Source organism: Triturus cristatus, chromosome 12 (genome assembly GCF_964204655.1).
Source record: "Triturus cristatus chromosome 12, aTriCri1.1, whole genome shotgun sequence".
NCBI classification, from domain to species: Eukaryota; Metazoa; Chordata; class Amphibia; order Caudata; family Salamandridae; genus Triturus; species Triturus cristatus.
Genome location: NC_140595.1, coordinates 421,609,006 through 421,628,171, shown reverse-complemented (window position 1 = coordinate 421,628,171; position 19,166 = coordinate 421,609,006). Strand labels below are relative to the sequence as shown.

The 19,166-nt window shown below is 40.7% G+C and overlaps 1 protein-coding gene across 1 annotated transcript in view; it reads right to left on the bottom strand.

Annotated features, from left to right (window-relative positions):
* The window catches only part of LOC146776046 (fatty acyl-CoA hydrolase precursor, medium chain-like), a 248,056-nt gene that overhangs the window by 132,760 nt on the left and 96,130 nt on the right, over positions 1-19,166 (bottom strand). The window contains exons 6-8 of the mRNA XM_085636898.1: positions 18,694-18,847; positions 12,134-12,247; positions 2,973-3,068 (exon numbers count right to left, since the gene is read on the bottom strand). Of these exons, the coding sequence (XP_085493024.1) occupies positions 2,973-3,068; positions 12,134-12,247; positions 18,694-18,847 (364 nt within the window). The remainder of the gene's footprint in view (positions 1-2,972; positions 3,069-12,133; positions 12,248-18,693; positions 18,848-19,166) is intronic.

The window sequence follows — 19,166 nt, the reverse complement described above, 5'->3', positions numbered from 1 at the left end:
TTGGACCATTGGGTTCTTTCTTTTTTGCTGGGGGCTGGTTTTGCAGCAGTGCTGTAACAAAAAGTGGCAGCAGTGTTTCCCACCAGCACTGCCCACCCCCTCATCCGACTGCCCCGGGGCTGGTCCGACTTAATTGCCAGGACTGGATTGCTTTCTCAGTCCGGCCCAGGACTCAGTTAGCTCGCTGGCAGACTGGGTGCTAGTCTACTGGACTCTAAGACAGGCCATTACTCATCCAAGTGCGACTTTGGGATGTTTCTTCTGGCAGTCAGGCACTTTTAGGGAGGTAATGAGCACTTACAATCATTATGCCAGCTGGAGTCTATTGGGTACCTGGAAATTGGAAATATGGGAATGGTGGCAATAAAAAGAACAATGCAACAATATAATTGTTGGTACAGGGAGGGTGTGTGCTCACCAGAGTCACCACTCAGCTTATCTGTAATTGTGGATACAACGTCATTGAGCAGCCCTGCTCTGGTCGCTGTGAGAAATTGGAGAATTTGGAGGCCTGGACTCCTTTGTTCATTTAGAGGCTTCCACATATGCAATTTCAGAAGCAGCAGATCAGAAGTGCTTCAGCAGGGCATCCTGTAAACTTGTGGAGCCTGCAACCAGAAATTTTAAAGTTATCACAGCAGGGCCAATGCAATTTTGAGTTGAGGTACTTTATACTTGCATTGTATGCAGTTCAGCAGAGCGCCACTGCCAATCGGAGATAGTTTCCTAGATCAATTGTGATTTCCACCCACACAAATTGAGACAGAGTTTGCCATCATGAATGGCTTCCGTGGAGGGTAGGCATTGCCCTATACTGAGTGGAGGTTGGTGTCTGTGTGAAGGTCGGTGCTGGCATGACATTGTACAGTGCCCTGCTCTAGCGGAAAATCTAAGCCCAGACTTACTAAGGCTTTGCGCTGGGTCAAAGAGATGCAAGGTTACTTACAATTCAGCACAAAAGGTGTTCCGTGCAGGAAAGGCACCCTTTTCTGAATGTCCCCACTATAACTACTTTGTATTGGTGTGCTCTCCCTTTTGTCACTTTGCATCATAGAGGAGTTACTGAGGTCGATAGGCGCAAATAACCATAGGGCCTGTATTAGTAAAAATGGCGCTGCAATGTGTTTTTCCCCTTGCTCATAGGAGCACAACAACATTGGGTATGGCGCTGTAACTCATGAAGAAATTGTAAATCTGAACATGAGCGCATTCTATTCAGGTGGATTGTGGAAGTAAGCAAATCAGAAATGGAGAAGGGGAAGTGAACGGGATGCCCTTGTTTCCCCGTGGCAGGACTTGGCCTCCATTTCGCATTCTCCATTTTATGCCGAAAAGTACTGTTATCGAATGGCAGACTAAATGAACAATAAAATGCACAATGACCCGCACGCACTGGGGGAAAACTGGCCGCCCATCATTCCCATTATTGTTGCTTCACAGAAACGAACCCGTATTTGGAATTTACTTTTGGAAAACACAGCAAATGCCACGTGACTCACCATAACACGATGAGCCAGCCGACATTATAGTTTTTGCCAAAAGTGAAGTCTGGAACCCTCAGGATGGTATGTGGGTTTGTGCTGGACTGGAAGAGATCTTCGACATGCCAGCAATCCACCCACAGAGTTGTAAGTGACTTCCGAAGGCTTGCACGTTGGTATTGGGGGAACCGTGGTGACTGAATTACAGACCTTTGCACTAACAGTGCCCCCAACGATGGTGATCGCTACTCTGCCTTACATTGGTGAGACTCACAGTATTTGCAAGGTGCTATTGGCTGCACTGTTACCACTGGTACCAGGTGTGAGTAGGATAATGGGAGCTTTACTGACCTCAATGGTTACACAGTAGTAGCACTACTTAAAATAATGAAGTGCTGTTAAGATCTTTGCATTTAAAATCATCAATGCCGGAGAACGGGTGTTTTTGTTAATGACTATTTATTTTCCAGACAGTTACACTGTAAGGGAACAACATAGCTACTCCCTTTGATTGTCGTGAGACGCTTGATAACTTGTTACAGTGTGTATAATGCAATATATTTCCCCTGGTCTAAAGGAAATAAGGCCCTCAATAGAACTGGACTAGTAAATGGGCCGAATTTTCTTTATGCCCAGAGTTACTGATGCTGGCGGTACTGGTAACTCTCTGGCACATTATGAGTTTGACCCCATAGGCATACTAAGAAAATTGGAGTTACCAAGGCGATCGATATGTCCAGGTCTGATTGTCCCGGTAATTCTTGGTTCGAAGGCGAAATTCTCCATGTCAAAGTTAAGAGATGTACTGTTATCCCCCATTCCGATGAATGGGGCCGGTTAAAGCTGTATGCGCAACTCAGACTTGTGCCCTTCTCCTTTCGTCATGCACCTTTTCCAAAACGCTGCCAGGGGCAGCAACAAAACGACAGCTCCCATCACTGTTGTCATTCTTTATTACCCTGAAATCAATAGGCTCCCAAATATTCTTTAACTTTCCCCAAAACACCAGTTATATGATAAAGGAGTCCACCATGGTTACTGGCTTCTTTTAAAGGATTTATATTTGACTTTGCAAAGCATTAATACATTTCTTTTGAGATGTTTTTGATTTCAGTTTACGGATAAGGAAGACCCCTCACCCCCATTCTGCCACAGCATTCAAAGTAGCTTGTGTCCCCCAATATGGAAATGCTTGCCTAACTTGAGCTTTGATGTTTTATGGGAATTTGTTTCCCTTATATAGTAGATTAAACAGGTTATGGCCAATATTCTGACACGCCCGGCAGGTTGATCAAAACTTTTTAAAACAATTTGTAGCTTTTGAGTTTGCCCAGTAGATACCAGTGGTAGATATTTCCTCCCCCTTCATCCTGTGTAACTGCATTCAGATATGGGGGGGGCATAGCTTGCTTAGCGCTGAAAAGCAACTGGGGCCCTGCAAGTAGATTCTGCTCCTGTCCTACTAAAGCTTCCCACTGACCAGCCACCTACCGTACTCTTTAGGATCTCCTCCTCAGTTTTCTTCCTCATGCATCTTACAATCACAGCCGAATCAGGTGAGACACAGCCAGTCGAATTAGCAATCACCTGCAGGTGTTTACAGAAACAAGGAGACATCATTTATGGTTGACAGGAATATTTCTAAGTTCCACTGCTATTTTCTTGTTAAAATCTAAAATATAAAATGGACTAGAAAGATGTGCTCAACGATGTAAAATCAGCAAACTGAAGGAAAACCCCAAACTCAGAACCATGTGGTTGAAGAAAATCCTACATTTGCTCACAAGTAATCCTCTCATTTCTAAATGATGAATATTACCTCATTAAAGCTAAGAGCCTCATTTACAAAGATTTGGCGTAGGGCAGCGCTGCAAGTCTTTTTGCCGCCCTGTCCTACGCCAAATCAAAAGGACAGGAATGCACCATATTTACAAGATTCCTGTCCTTTCTGCCAGTGCTGGAACAATATTTGGTGCCTAGCGCCAATGCAGGCACCATTGCACCATGTTGCAAAGGTGTCTGTGTTGTACGCAGGATTGTTTTTGTGCAGGAAGGGACACCTTCCTTCACAAAAACAATCCATGACAGCATTTTCTTCTTTCTATGTGTGCTGCAGGATTTTTAGATTACTGCTAAACTAAGGAACCTGCCAGGAAAAAGAACCAGGAAAGCTGGAGGAGTTGTACTACCCCTGTGATGTGTGCTTTTGGGGTTGGCCTGCAGTGGTTGCTTCTGTCTTGGGCAGGAAAAGGGCTGGACCTACCCACGCAGTAAGACACCAACGCATCACCTCCTCTCCGGTAAGGAACCAACGCATCACCTCCCCTGCACAGCAGTAAAGAACCGACGCATCACCTTCCCTGTATCCCTTTTTGCTTGTGGTATTGATGCATCCAAGGTATTTTGGGTGAAAAGTGTTGCATCTGCAATTTTCTTTCAACAGAACTCTTTCTACAGTCATACTTTTATTACTGTCATGTAGATTTTTGTCATTTTGGTCTTATTTGGTTTAGATAAAGATTGCTTATTTTTCTAAACTGGTGTGGTGTCCATTTGTAGGATTTTCACAGAATTACTGTATATGTTCACAAACGCTTTACACACTGCGTCTGAGATGAGCCTGTCTGCTTGTGTCAAGCTACCAAGGGTGTGAGTAGAGGTTATTTCAGAAGTATATCCCCCTTATCCTGGCTAGGAAGAAGGGTCCCTACTTGGACAAAGGTGCAAACGCTTGCCAACTAGAGACCCCCATTTCTAACACGCCCCAATAAAGTTATCACTTATGAAATGTGGAGCAATAGTCTTACAGCAGTGAAAAATGACTTAAAAAAGTAGGATATGTGTAATTTTACAATTTCAGGCAGTGAAAACATCTAAATACACTGCACCCTTCCATGTGAGGCTTTAGGTACTACCTGAGGGGTGACTTATAAGTATTAAAAGAAAATATTTGGGCATGCCAAAGGTTTAGTTTGCTAGGTCAAAATGGCAGTTTAAAATCTCACTAGAGGCTGCAGTAGCAAGCCTGAGACATTTTATAGGAATTCTTCAGTGGGTGACACAATGATTGCTACTAGTAGCATTTAATTTACAGGCCTGTGTACATGAAGTACCATTTACTAGGAAATTGGGTGTAGTTCAATTTTGACTTCTTTTAGGGGAGATAACAATCACTCTATCACTGGTTAGCTGGGGTAGTGCAGAGTCCTAAATTCCACCAAAACAAGTTCAGCAAAAACATTTTCCAATTCAGCAATGTTGTAACACATTACAGCCCTAGAATGAACCTTTGTCAGATAAACAACAGCAGTATGGTATAGAAATAAACTAGCTGCTGCATGTACACACATAACATGTGCAACTGAAAGTGGGGAGCAAATTTGCTTTTCAGCCAAAGTGGAATACTAAGCATACATACTTAAAGTTTGAGACAAGACTATTACGCAAGCTTTATGTTATATCTTAACGCAGTGCACAACAGGTCATGGTCATCTAAGTCTATGTTGGAATTACAATCATAAGTCCCACACATAGATCATACATTTCTTCATTGAAGGGTCCAGCTAAATTTGAAGCAGTATTCAGAGCTAGTTTGCTGTAGTTATTAGTTATATCCCACAATTTGAGAAGGCAATGTCTTCAAAGCCAGTGATTGATTTTTGATGATCTGATCCTATAGTTTCTGATAACATGTTGTGAAATAGCCAGTGATTACAGTTGAGCTTGTCTTAGAGGGATTACAGGATTTTGAATTCACCTAGCCAGTGGCTACCATTTCTCAGTCACTAAGTCCCGTCGTCCAGAATTATCAGGAGTTGGATGCAGGACTCTGGGATACACAATATGTCCGCCTGCAGTGTTAAAGCTAGTACTTGTCAGTGGCAAAATAATGTGATAGGAACCTCTCATTACAAGTGTCACAAACCTTCAAAGTGGATGAATAAAGGAACAAAATACCTTATAGTCAGGACAAATGCTTCCAGAGGAAGTTGTAAGGCCTGCAGGTGCTACCTACTGGTGGTTCAAAGGAAAAAAAATGAAAAGGTTTCAAAAATTGCCTTTTTGATTTGCTAATGGGGAGCGCTCTAGAGTCAAAATGACTTTTTACATGATGCGCTCAAAAAATGTTTTTGATTCCTTTTTAAAGCACAGTTCTTTCTCTTACTCTGCATAGTAGTGTACTTCACTCTAACATCCCTTTTCTTTGGTATGTATATAGCTGAATTTTGTGAGCTCTAAGTTGGGAGGATGATCACCCTCACAAATTTTATGTGTTTTTTAGGCACTGAGATATTGCAGGTATGTTCTATGCCACCGTTATCAACTTTAAGGGACTCATTGTACCCTATTTTGGATAGAAATTAATTGATATTGTACTGTATAAATAAAAAATATTGCCATTCACACAAAATACATTAATTTCAAAACAAGGCATATTGGGAGGAAGGCGGGGCGTTCTTTAAGATGGCCGCCTAGTTCGGAGCTCCATGCTGTGATGGGGATTACCGCAATGTTTTTTGCTGTTCCAGCTAACATTTCGTCCTGAAACGGATTCCTTCATGCATCGGAATATCCACTGAGTGGATACATATAGTGGTATGGCTTCTTCTCCTCCTCTGCTGTGAGAAATCTTCAGATGTATTATTCCTCACATAGGGCCGCCATTTTGTTTTTTCTTCCTGCACCTAGGATGGTGTTTTTCTCCTCTGAGACATTCTTTTGAAGTGACTTTCTCCATTGTCTTATGAGCCCTGTTTCTCCAGCATATATAGGGGTTGGTTTTAGCCTTCGCCCCTAATTTTTATCCAGTGGGCTGCAGTGGCCGCTTCACTTTATGGATTTGACACAAGTGTGTCGTGTGACTGATGTGAGGTGCTGTGCAGCCTTTCTCAGATCAAGACTGATATTCTAGTTGCTCCTTAACTCCTTTACCCTTACAATTTTTTCTTTTGCTCTTTTCAACACATGGGTAGGAGTAATAAGCTGCTTTTTATTGGCAAGAAGTCTACAGTTCATGCTTCTGGGACTTCTTCACTTCATACTACTTGTAGTTCTTCTCTACACAGCTCTGACATGATGTCACAGTCTAATTCTTTGCGAATTGCGGCTTTGCCAACCTCCTCTATCAAATTGCAAACTCCATCTTCAGCTATAAATGCCTCAAACAAGATCCTCCTTCTCCAGCAAAGTCCGCCTCTCCTATATATATAGGCACAGTTTTGGAAGATATTTGTGCTCTACGTCCATTTATTGAGGAAACAAATTCGCATCTCCAAGTTCTGGATACTAAATGGTCATCTATGGAAGCCGGTATATCGGCGGTGCAACAACATGTTGGAGAGGTACAGAACATTTCTGCCAAGGTTGTTACCTTAGAGAAGGACGTTCTCCTGTTAAAGAAATCTGCTGAAGATCTTGAGAACAGGAATAGGCACAATAATCTTCGCTTATATGGTTTTTCCGAGGGTTTGGAAGGAGATGATTTGGTTAACTTCTTCAATATATTTCTTCCAAAGCTTCTTGACCTGCCTGCAACTACAAACCTAAGAATCCAGCGGGCGCATGGATTGGGTCCTCGCTAATCCTCTGCTTCTGCTCCTTCGAAGCCACGAAGTGTGATTCTTCTATTTCTCAAATTTACTGACCTTTTACAAATTCTGAATGCAGCTAAACTTAAAAAACAACTGGCATGGTCTGGCTCTAAACTATTTATCTCACAAGACGTCTCTTCAGCAACAGCCAAACGTCAGAAGGAATTTCTTGATCTTCGTCCTGCCCTACGCACCCTGGGCACAAGATATGGGTTGTTTCATCCATGCCTGTTTAAAGTTACCTTTCAAAACAGAACCTCTACTTTTGAAGATCCGGTAGACCTGAGGAAATTCATTCATTCGCACTCCACAATGTCAAGGGAAACTGCTGGTCCTTCCACCATGGCTTCTATACCCATTACTTTTTTTCTTCCTTATTATGATTATGCTTGATCTCTGATAATGAATTCTGTTGATGATTCCCTTGCAGGTTGTTCTCAATTTTTGGCTCATAATATGTTAATCTTTTCTCTTTGTAGGTTTTCTCTTTGCAGGTTGTCTTTAATATTTGTCTTATAATATCTAGATGTTATCTCTATTTTTCTCTTTTTCTACATGTTTAGACAGACTCTCTTTTGGAGATTTCTTGTGTATCCATTTCCCGCTCGTTTTTTTTACCATTCCCCATTGTGGTACGTTCTCCCTGATTGGACATGTCGTCTTTACCTGTGTTTTGCCACTCCCTGTATCCTCTTTTTGTTCTCGTCTGAAGGTACGTATTACAGTTGTTAGTCATCTTTTTACCTTTATTTGCAGTCATTTATCCTTATTATGGTTGAAATGTACTGTCTTCTCTTAACGCTCTTTCTATCGCCCTCTCCTTTTCTCTCTTTAACTCCTTTACCTCCCCTCTTTTTTCTATTCTCCTTTTTCTTCTCAGTATTCCAGCTCTTCTTGTTTATTTCTGTTGATCGTGTTGTTTTATACATTGTTCAGTTTAACCACATTCAGAGTTGTATCCTGAAATGTGAAAGGTTTTATTAATCCCATAAAAAGGCAGAGAATACTTTCTCATTTAGCCTCCTATAATCCAGATCTAGTTTTACTACAAGAGACTAATTTGCCAGAATTGGAGGCTTTAAAGCTTAAACAGAGTTAGGTTGGTTTAGTCCTTGTATCCCCTACCGCCAATAAAAAGTGTCGTTATTCTATGTCATAAAAGGTTAAATTGTTCCATTGTTTCTCAAGACATAGACTCGGAAGGTAGATGGTTATTAGCTAAGTTACTTATTAACAATATTTCTTTGACTGTGCTTAATGATTATGGTCTGATTTAACCAAACTATTCCTTTTGGCCTAATACTACAACAAAATGTATTCAACATAAGGATTCATTTTTTGTCTTAGGAGGTGATTGCAAACAGATTGTGGATCCATTTATAGACTGCAAATCCCACATTTGATATATCCCTCATAAAGCTCATAAGCAATTTCACAACACAATCTCTCAGACCCACCTCATAGATGCCTGGCGTTAATGTAACCCAGATGTAACAGAGTATTCCTTTTTTTCTCCTCCTCATGGCTCTCTTACACGATTAGATTACATCTTTCTCTATAAAGATCTATCCCAGAATCTCATTTCCTCTACAATTGAACCTATTGTAATTTCGGATTGCAACCCAAGTCCTCTAGGTGGAGGATCAACAATTTTCTCTTACGAGACCCTAACTTTTCTTCTTCCTTTACCTCTTTTGCTGAAGAATTTTTTCTCTTGAACGGTGATCCAAATTCCTCCTCTTCATTGATATGGGATATATTTAAGGCTGCTGCTCGCGGTTTTCTTATTTATTTTGTTTCCAAGAAAAGGAAGAAATGTTGGGCTCAGCATAATTCCTAACTGATATTAAACGATTGGCGCATCAATTTTATTCTTCCTCCTCTGGTTCTAATTTACAAGAGCTGCTTCGTGCAAAATTGGATTTCAACAAATTAACCACTGATAATGCTTCATCTATTCTCCTGCGCAGCAGTGCCCGTTATTATGGTGGATGGAATAAAGCCAGCAAGCTTTTGGCCAATTACCCCAAAGCTCGTAAAAAACGTATGTTAATAGATTCCATTCGAACTCCAGAGGGTAAACATCATTTTAAAGAACAGGATATTTCAGATGAATTTGTGACTTTTTATAAATCCTTGTATACACCGGAATCCCTTGCTTCTGCCTCTTTGATTGATGCGTAGCTTGCCCAGGTTCCTCCTCCTATCTGTGGAGATCTTGATTTTAATGCTCTTGAGTCAGATATTTCCGATATAGAAATTTCTAAATCTCTAAATTCACTTACAAAACAGATAACTCCTGGGCCAGATGGATTTACGGTACAGTTTTATCAACACTTCTCAATGTTTTACTTCCTAAACTAATATATCTTTTTCACTATTTCTGTAATACTGGCAAGGCAGATGGTACTATTTTAGTAGCTACAATTTGCTTGATTCATAATTAGGTCGTGACCCAAAGTTTTGTAACAATTATCGCCCTATATCCCTTGTGAACATAGAGTATAACATTTTTGCGAAATTACTTTCTTTACGTCTTGAACCCCTTTTGCCTATCTTAATTGTCCCAGAACAATGCGGCTTCGTTAAAGGCAGATTAACTTCTGATAATTCCCGAATATTTTCAATGTCCTGAATAAAGCCTCCACTCTTTCTTATTCCCTGGCTGCAGTATCTGTTGATGCCGAGAAGGCTCTCAACAGAGTCGATTGGTCCTTCTTATTCAAAACCCTAAACTGGCATGGTTTTGGCCCCAAATGTATTTCTCTTATTTCTCTGCTTTATTCATCCCCTACTGCCTCTGTTTTAGTTTATGGTCTTATTTCTCAATTTTTTCCATTACAACGGGGGATTCGTCAGGGTTGTCCTCTTTCCCCTCTCCTATTTGTTTTATCTCTTGAACCTTTTCTATCTCGTATTTGTCAGAATTCTTCTATCTCTGGTTTTATTTATGGAGGGTCACATTTAAAATTGTCTGCCTATGCAGATGATATTTTGCTTTTCATTTCTAATCCTGAGACTTCTATTCCCTCTCTATTACAAGAATTTTCAGATTTGTCTTTGACTTCTGGCTATAAAATAAATCCAGATAAAACTGAAATTTTGCCCATTACCAAATTCTGTCTTAAACACCATTTTGATTTGACTGGCATTCGTTGGAATAACTTTAAAATTAAATACTTGGCATTTGGTTCAATAATTTCATTCTAAACTCGGTTAAACTCATCATGAAGAAGCCCTTGACCGTATTGCTAAACTTTTTTTCTCTTGGAATCCTCTTTTTCTTTCTTGGGTGGGGTCTTGATTCTATAAAGATGATGATCACTCCTATTTTACTATATATTCATCCTATGATACTTATCCATATTCCTTTTATTTATTTTAAAAGATTTGATTCCCTCCTCTATAAATTCCTACGGCATGGTAAAAAACCTAGGATTTCTTTGAAGCTTCTCAAAAGCCCCAAAGCCAATGGGGGAGTAAATGTTCCTGACTTTAGGCTTTATCACAAGGCTTTTTCCCTGAAGCAAGCATCCAGATGGCTTCTCACAGACATTACACCTTACACACCTTTATGGGTTAAAATACAACAATCTCTTCTTGCTCCTTTTTCTATTAAGGAGATTCTCTCCTTTACTACGAAGTCAAATATCATGTCTCTTCCACTATTTCGTCACACGTGTTCCTTATTAAGGCCTCATTGTCAACCACTCATTTCAACTAGAGAATCCTTCCTCCAATCTACACTTTGGTATAATCGTCTTATTACTATTAAAAATAGACCTTCATATTGACAGTCTTGGAGACTTCGAGGTGTCATTTGGGTCTGTGATATGTTTGATAGTATGATCCCTTGTTCTTTCCCTCAGTTTCAAATCACTTTTAATTGTCCACATTCTTTCTGGCAAAAAGTCTCAACTCTTATGGAAATAATTCTAGATGTCTTTTACTCTCTCCCCTCTGATGATCCCCCACCTACAGCTGATCCTCTGTTAAGATTTTTGAAACTATTTCCAAAGGCCTCCTTGATATATAAATGCCTTTCCATTCCAGAGCCTGTTCGCTCTAAAAAAAACTAGAGCTTGCTTGGGAAGCAGATTTGGGTTGTTTATGGAACATTGAATTCTGGAATAAAATTTGGGCAAGATCATTAACAATTTCTAGATCTGCTTTTACTTCTCAATCTATGTTATTTTGATATCATAGATTGTATTTCACTCCCCTATCAATAGCCAAGTTTTCACACAATAAAGACGATTCTTGCTCGTCCTGAAAATCCCCTTCGGCTGATTTGTTACACCTTTTATTTTCCTGTCCCAATGTTGCCTCCTTTTGGCTCAATGTATAGTCTCTCATATCCAAAATCTTTAACATACACAAACCCCTGGCTAATAATATAATTTTTGTAGGTAGTTTATCAGATTCCGTACACTTAGCCACACATGAGAGAGGCCTGTTTGATCTTCTGTTAGCTTTAGCTTTTGAACAAATTACTTCTAACTGGCAATGTTCAGCTAAATTCTCAGTCAAGTCATGGTGGAATAATGTATGTTACTATAATCTACTGTATATTGCTTTTGCCTCCTCCTATAATCCAACTGTTAGCAGAGAATTATATTGGTTACCATTAATTACCTATTTGAACAAGGTTGCAAAAAAAGATGTTTCTTCTAAAAGTTCTGAAAATGTTAAACCTCCGTAAATTGTTGTTTCTCTACCTTTTTACTCTAGATTATATTCTTTTATTATTAAACTGCCTTTTGATATGTTTATTCCTTCTTTGTTTGTTATTAGTATGCAATATTACTCGATCTTCAGTTCCTGAATGATATTATACTCCTTATCTCTTCCCTCCCTCTAAAATGTAAAATTGTAAACAGCCTTTTACTCATTTTATGATCATTTGCTTGGCTTCCTTTTTTAATTCTCTTTCTTTCAATAAAGCTTTACATAAAAAAACAAGGCATACTCATTATCTTTGACGCATTTGAAGATTCCAGGGGACTCCATATGAAGCACATTATATAAATATGTCAGCAGGACATATATACCATAACTTACCCTTTTTGTGGCCGCTATCATTTCTTGATTGGTACAAAAAACTCCAGGCATTAGAGCCGCTCCACTCTCAGAAATGGCTTTGTGAAATAAACCCTTGGACAGTGGGGACAACAGCTGCAAAATACACAGGCAAACATAGAAAATAAAAATGCTTATTTGATCATAAACTTTGATTATGTTTCCAGGTCGCTATTCACATCAGAGCCTGTATATAGCAAAGTCAGAACTGTGTTACTTTCAAACATCTGACAGTTAATCGATACGTTTTCCTTTAATCACCTTGTCTATAAACAATTAATTAAAAATGAATGATTATCAACCATTATGTTGTCTCAAACTATGCCAAATGCAAGTGAAATCTAGCAAGCATAACAAAACTGCAACACTCGTTCCATTGATAAATCACTTACAAAATTAGTTTATATCAATCTGTGGTTAGTGAACAATCCTAAATTCTTTGAGATCCTTCTTAGTGGCTACAATAATTCTTTCAGTTACTTTGAACAGTGTATGTACACTGTAAGACATGACATTTGAAATTACCATGCACCAAACCATACAAAATATGACAACTTTACTTTAGTTAATCCATCAATTAATCTGACATTATGCGATATTGTAGAAAAAATTTGCTCAGCAATCACACAAACAACCAAAACGTTTTGTAGATGGAGAGCAGCTAAGAATTAATACAGTGAAGAGTGTGTTTATATAAAACCAGAAGTCTATCTTTAGTCTATTGTGTTATATTCTAGGGTAAATAAATTGGGTCACATCGATTTGATTTGACAATGTTTCATGTGTGTTCTAAATGAGTCAATGATACCTTCTCATTCCACAAGATCACTATGTCATACTGAACTACATATTGATTTAAATTCTGTTCTTCTATTTTTCATGGTCTGCTGTATGAAACATTTAATTGACAATAAATTCAGCCATACACAATGTCTCTATAGACATCAGGACTGTTAACTAACCATAGATCCATCTGATTTCATAGCCTAGCTTAAGGAATGAGAAATTTAGGGCACCCAAATCCGTTCAGAATCCAGGTTCTAGCAGAGGAAGGCCCAAACCTCAGGCTGAGCCTACGTCTGCCAAGACTTTGGCCGACAGATCCATTGCTGACTCTCCATCATTCCAGCAATCTACATCAGGGAGGTGAAGCCACCCATCATAGAACAACCCATAGCCATTTGGATAGCAAGCAGTGAAGCCAGACCATACTTCAACAACACTGTGTTAAAGCTAACAGACTTCCTGTTCATTGATAACCCCTGAATGATAATAATGGGTGACAAGACCTACAGGTCAGTTGGGGAGTACTTGAAAGAGGAGGAATGAGCAGGTAGCACCAGTCTCATAAAAGCAGACAAGCAATTAGTATAAATTCACCCAAAGAAGTTGAAAAGCAGGTAGTTGCTTTGGGTGGCTGGCAAAGGCAAACAAATGAAGGAAAGATGGGTTGCATCAACAAAAGAAAGTCTGAAAGTCATTTGTGTGTCATGCAATTACCTTAAAGTAAATACTGACTCATTTAGTCTGGAATTCTTACCATTAAAACAGGATTTTAACAGATTGTCTTCTAATGTAACTGAGGGTATATACAAGCTATTGGTTTGGACACAGTTGTATTGCTAAAACCACAAATGAGAATCTGGAGAGTATATTTAAAAGGAATAATATTAGACTAGTAGCATGTCAAATGATTTGTATGATCACAATGACACATTTTAACTTAGTAAAAGATTAGATTAGTTTTGGTATCTTTTTGATAGAGGTTTACATCGGAGTGGATAAATGCATGCCTTGGCAGTGCATGACTTGGAACCAAAATATGTTCCGACCTCAAATATTGATACCTTTCCCAAGACCCACAATGGACCATGTAAGCAAGCATAGTGTGTGAAACTGACGCTTTCCAAGATTTCTCTAAATGGTAGGGGGTACTTATCCCTTAATTTTTATTTTTTTTTTAAATAAAACTGGAGAAACAATAGATTTGACAGCACATTTGTAAATATGTATTGACTAAAATGTCCTTCGAATTGTAAATGGTTATGAAGGGGAACTAATACACTATGCCAATGCCTAAGGATCTGCTAAGCGTACCCATGAGTAATAGCTCTCCAAACATTGAACAATAGGTTTTTTGCCAGAGCAGACATTTGACTTACTAAATACAAATCCTAATTCTTAAGCTGAGCAAAATACCATCAGTTTTAAATACAATGTATAATGCCCATCACTTTTGTTTTGCAAGTTAAGAGTCCATCAACATTATTTGCTGTTAATAACATGATGTGCAGTGTGCCACATCTGCTATTCCAGTGGACACATCTCAAAATGTCAAAGAGTCTGGGGTAATCAGAAATGTCCAGCCAAGTCTGCACTGTTTGTTGTGATAGGAGAGAGTTCACTCTATGAAACGGGGGCTCAGGTGCAAAGGTTTGTTGTGTGAGTTTGTTTTTGAAAAATAAACCTAGAAATGGGAAACAGTCGAAACACCGCGGCCTCAGCCACATGTGTTCTGACTACGCAAGCTATACCACTCTTACCTTAACCCCGCATATGCAGTTAAGGCAGTGCATGGTCTAGGTGCTGGCTGCTGCTCGGCGGAAGCAGGAAGATGCCAGGAAGACAGCCAGAGGACGCAGTGAGACACGTGGGGCTGGGGCTGGGGCCGGGGCCAGGTTTGTATGGGTTGGGGGGGGTAAGTTTCAGGGTTGGGGAGACGGGTTAGTTTTCGGACGGGGTCAGGTTAGTTTTCAAGGCTTGGGGGGGTCAGGGTTGTTTTAAGGGCTGGTGGGGGGTCACAGTAGTTTTCAGGGCTGGTGGGAGGGTCAGAGAAGTTTTCAGGGCTGGTGGGAGGTCAGGGTAGTTTTTGTGCTGGTGGGGGGTTGGGGTCGTTTTTAATTAGGGGTTAGGGTGTTGGGAGTAAGGGCATTGGAAGGGTTAGTTTTCAGGACGGGGGTCAGGATAGTTTTCAAGGCTGGGGGGATCAGGGTAGTTTTAAGGGCTGGTGGGGGGGTCACAGTAGTTTTCAGGGCTGGTGGGAGGGTCAGAGTAGTTTTCAAGGTTGGTGGGAGGTCAGGGTAGTTTTAGTGCTGGTGGGGGTTGGGGTCGTTTTTAATTAGGGGTTAGAGTGTTGGGAGTAAGGGCATTGGAAGGGTTGGGGTAGTTTTAGGGAGTGCAGGGGATGGAGGGGGTCGGGGTAGTGTATGTAAAGGGGCAGGGTTTTCTGCCGCAGGGAAGGGAAGGGGAGCGGAATGGGTATTCAGGGTAGTTTTTAGGGGTTGGCAGAGGGCAGGGTAGTTTTTAGGGCTCAGGGGGTCGGGTAGTTATTTTAATTAAGGGTTAGGGTTTTGGCCTAAGGGCAGTGGAAGGTGTTGGGATAGTTTTAGGGACAGTGTGGAGGTGGGTGGGGTTCGAGTGGGAAGGTTTGGGCCCCAGGGTGGGGAGGCAGGTAGGGGTTTTGTAGCTTAGGGCAAGGGAGGTTGGTCAGAGTAGTGGCCACCTTAGCCACGCATACCCATTTATCATTCATGCCTTTACCACAAACTTGCACGATAAAGGCTTGCGTGGTAAAGGAATGTGTGGTTGAGACACATTTTTGGTTTGGGCTGAGTGGTAGAGGCACACATGATTTAGACATACGTGCCTCTATCATACAACCCTTGGAATTGTTTGACGGCTGGCTATCATGTTTAACGGTGCCATCCATGAAACTTTTCAAAATTGACAGGACCCGCCATGGTGGAGGTTCTTGCTAATTAATGGAGATGTGTACAGGGCTGGAGAACATCTTTCAATTTGGCAGACATGGTTGAGGTAAAGTTCTCCACCAACCTGTAGGCCTTTACTCCATCAGTCAATCTCTAAATCAGGTCCTTAGGCTCTAATCTTCACAGCTAATAATTCCCTTCTCATGACTAATGAAAATACTATCACAAAAATGATTTTTGAAACTGTTTTGAGCTTCTGCCTTTCTCCAAAATGGCTTTAAAACCTGTATGGCCAAAGTGGCTTTTTGCTGGGCCAACCTGCGATAAATGTTAATTAGCTTTCTTCTAACTCCGAAGAGCTAATGATGCATGCACACCTCACATAGATAGTGCTCTCCCAGAGACAAAAGGGGCATCAGACTCACCGGCCCACACTGTTTGTAGTCTATCAGAAGACAGGACAACATCGTTCATTGACTTGACCAGCCCAACCCTGTTTGCAGAGGGCACTTCTTGGAAAAAGATGGAGATATCTTTGACAGCTTTGCCAACCAATGATAGGTCGGGACTTTTTTTCATTCCAAACATATGAGAAAGAAGAGCTACTGGAGATGATCTCTTGAAAATAAACGTCATAAAACCTTCTGGTACCCTTCTGAAATGGGTTAGAAAAGCACGCAGATGATCATCAGAGGTGGATTTGCTTTGACCTACTGTGTGTCGAAAAGCTGTGTAACCTATTTTGACATCCCTGATGTATGGGTGCTAATCTTTCGCAACACTACTGGCCAGGATTCCATGCCTTAGGTGGATGGTGAGCTTAGCTTTTTTTTTTTTTTGCTTGTTCTAAACACACCCAGAAAGCAAGACTTTTGGAAAAGCAAAAGATCAATGTCCCTGACATAGTTTTTTCCCAATCTGACTTGAACATTTCTGCCCTAATGTGCATGGTGGTCTTTAGGATGAGCTTTTTGGAAGTTTCAACTTAAATGGCACTGACCTTCCGATGCCATGCAGGATGCAGTAAGGCAGCATATGGCCCACCAAGACTGTGCTAACGATGGAGCCGGCCGATGCTCAACAAGGTGGAAATTGATGGTTCCCTCATTCACAAATTAAGATGAGGAGCTGAGAGGTTGTTGGGGGCAGGGAGACAGCATTGGAGGTTTCCCTATTACTACTCATCTGTATATGAAGACCTTAATATTTTTCTGTCCATCAGAAAACATAGCACTGTTCTCTTAGTCATTACAGTGACATTGTTCAAGAAATACTAATGTAAGGCCTTACTTTGAGATGATTGGAGGAAAATCCTCTGATCCAATCTCCTCTGGATTTAAAACCATTTCCACAACTTAGAGGGGCATATTTACAACCCCTATCGCCATGGGAGCATCACTTTGTTTGACGCTCTGGTGGCTAAGCGCCATTTTTCATATTTACAAGGTGGCACTAAGCCACTTAGCATGGCTTAACTCCAACTTGTAAATATGCCCCTGCCGCCACATTCCCCTCTGGCACAGAGGCATGCAATGGATGTTGCTGTTGGCGTTCCACCACAACACCCATTGCTTTTTGACACAGCCCCAGATTTACAAGGCTGCTGCAGTGTCAAAAACTAATGCCATAGAATACCAAGCATTAAAATGGACATACGGAGAGAAATTGTTTTCTCCTCTTTTTCTGATATTTCCATTTGTGCTACATTCTGCAGCATACATAGAAAGAGCAGATCTCAATTATTGATTATTTATGTGCAGGAAGGTTTTCTTTCCTGAACATGAACAATCGTCCCTGCATCGCAGGCACCCTTGCAACATGGCGGCATGGTGGCTGTGCTTGCACTAGGCAGCGTTTTTTGCGCCAGCACTAAGGGAATCTCTTGTGAATGCAGCACATGCCTGTGTTTCAAAATGTCAGCAGAGTTATGGGCTGCTAAATTTGGTGCAGCTCCGCATTCCAACATATTTTTGTAAATATGCCCCAGAAGATTGTATATAGCTACCCAACTCAGGCCCTAATTACAAGTGCACTGGTATTTCTGATTCAGCCACAATCTGCAGTTTTTGGCCAAATCAGAATTAAAGATGATGCACTGTTACCGCACCACACCATCGGACCAGTATACCTAAACAACCGCCTCTCCTTCTACGCACCCAAGAGACACCTTCAATCAGCTAACCTCTCTCTAGCCACCATCCCACACATCTACAAGACCAGAATGGGAGGAAATTCCTTCTCCATCCTCATGGCCAGGCCTGGAACGACCTCCCCATCACCTCCGGCAAGTGCCTACACTGCACCAGTTCAGGAAGGACCTCAACACCTGGCTCTTCGGATGACTCCAGCACTCAACAGAGCTGCTACCCAGCACCTTGAGACCCTTGTGGGTGAGTAGCTGCGCTTCACAATTCCCTGATTGGTTGATTGATTGATTGATCAATTTCTTGGGTGCAGTAGCACTGCATGGATTTGCAGGTATGTATCCACCTGATAAGACTGGTGGAACCTATGCTCAGGAACTGCTCCAAAGTTATGAGTTTTCACGTGGAAATTGGTGAAGTAATACTACATTCTGCTTTTAGTTCACTCTCCAATCCATAGCATCCATGGTTTTTAACCTTCTAATCCCTTCGAAATACCTTGACATTGTGTTTTCCATGTCCTCATTATAGGTATACTGTTGGAGGTATTATTGCATTAAAATACTTTGGCACTTATAAAAAGAGTCTCAGTAGGAGGTCCTTAATTTTTACAGGTAAAGAGATAAAGTTGTGTTTATGAGGTGGGGTCACACTACAAAGAAGTGAGTTTAAAGAAAAAAAAACTTGCCAATGCAGAAACGCTGACTCCACCAGCAGATTCTCCAAATATGGTGACAGACCCTGGATCCCCTCCAAAAGGTTCAATATTTTCCTGGACCCACTGCAGAGCGGCCACTTGATCCAGGAATCCCCAGTTACCACGAGCATGTTCATCACCAGTACTGGAAAAGAAAGCATTTTAGTCTGGGCAAGATCATTTCTCATTTTGTTATTTCTGAATCAAGTTTTGCTATTACCTGAATTGCTTTCTTTAGTGCAAAAACATATTGGTAGACCCACACAGCTTAAGAAGTAAATCAATATAATAAAAGTAGCGGACTTAAAAATTATGCACATAACAGACATAAATGAATTAAAATGGGGCATGTCAGGAGAATAAAGAAGAGTATTTTTTTATGAATCATTCACAATGTACATATTTGTTATTTTTCAAGTATGTGCATATCTTGGGTTTACATATTTGCAGTGTAATTTGTAAAA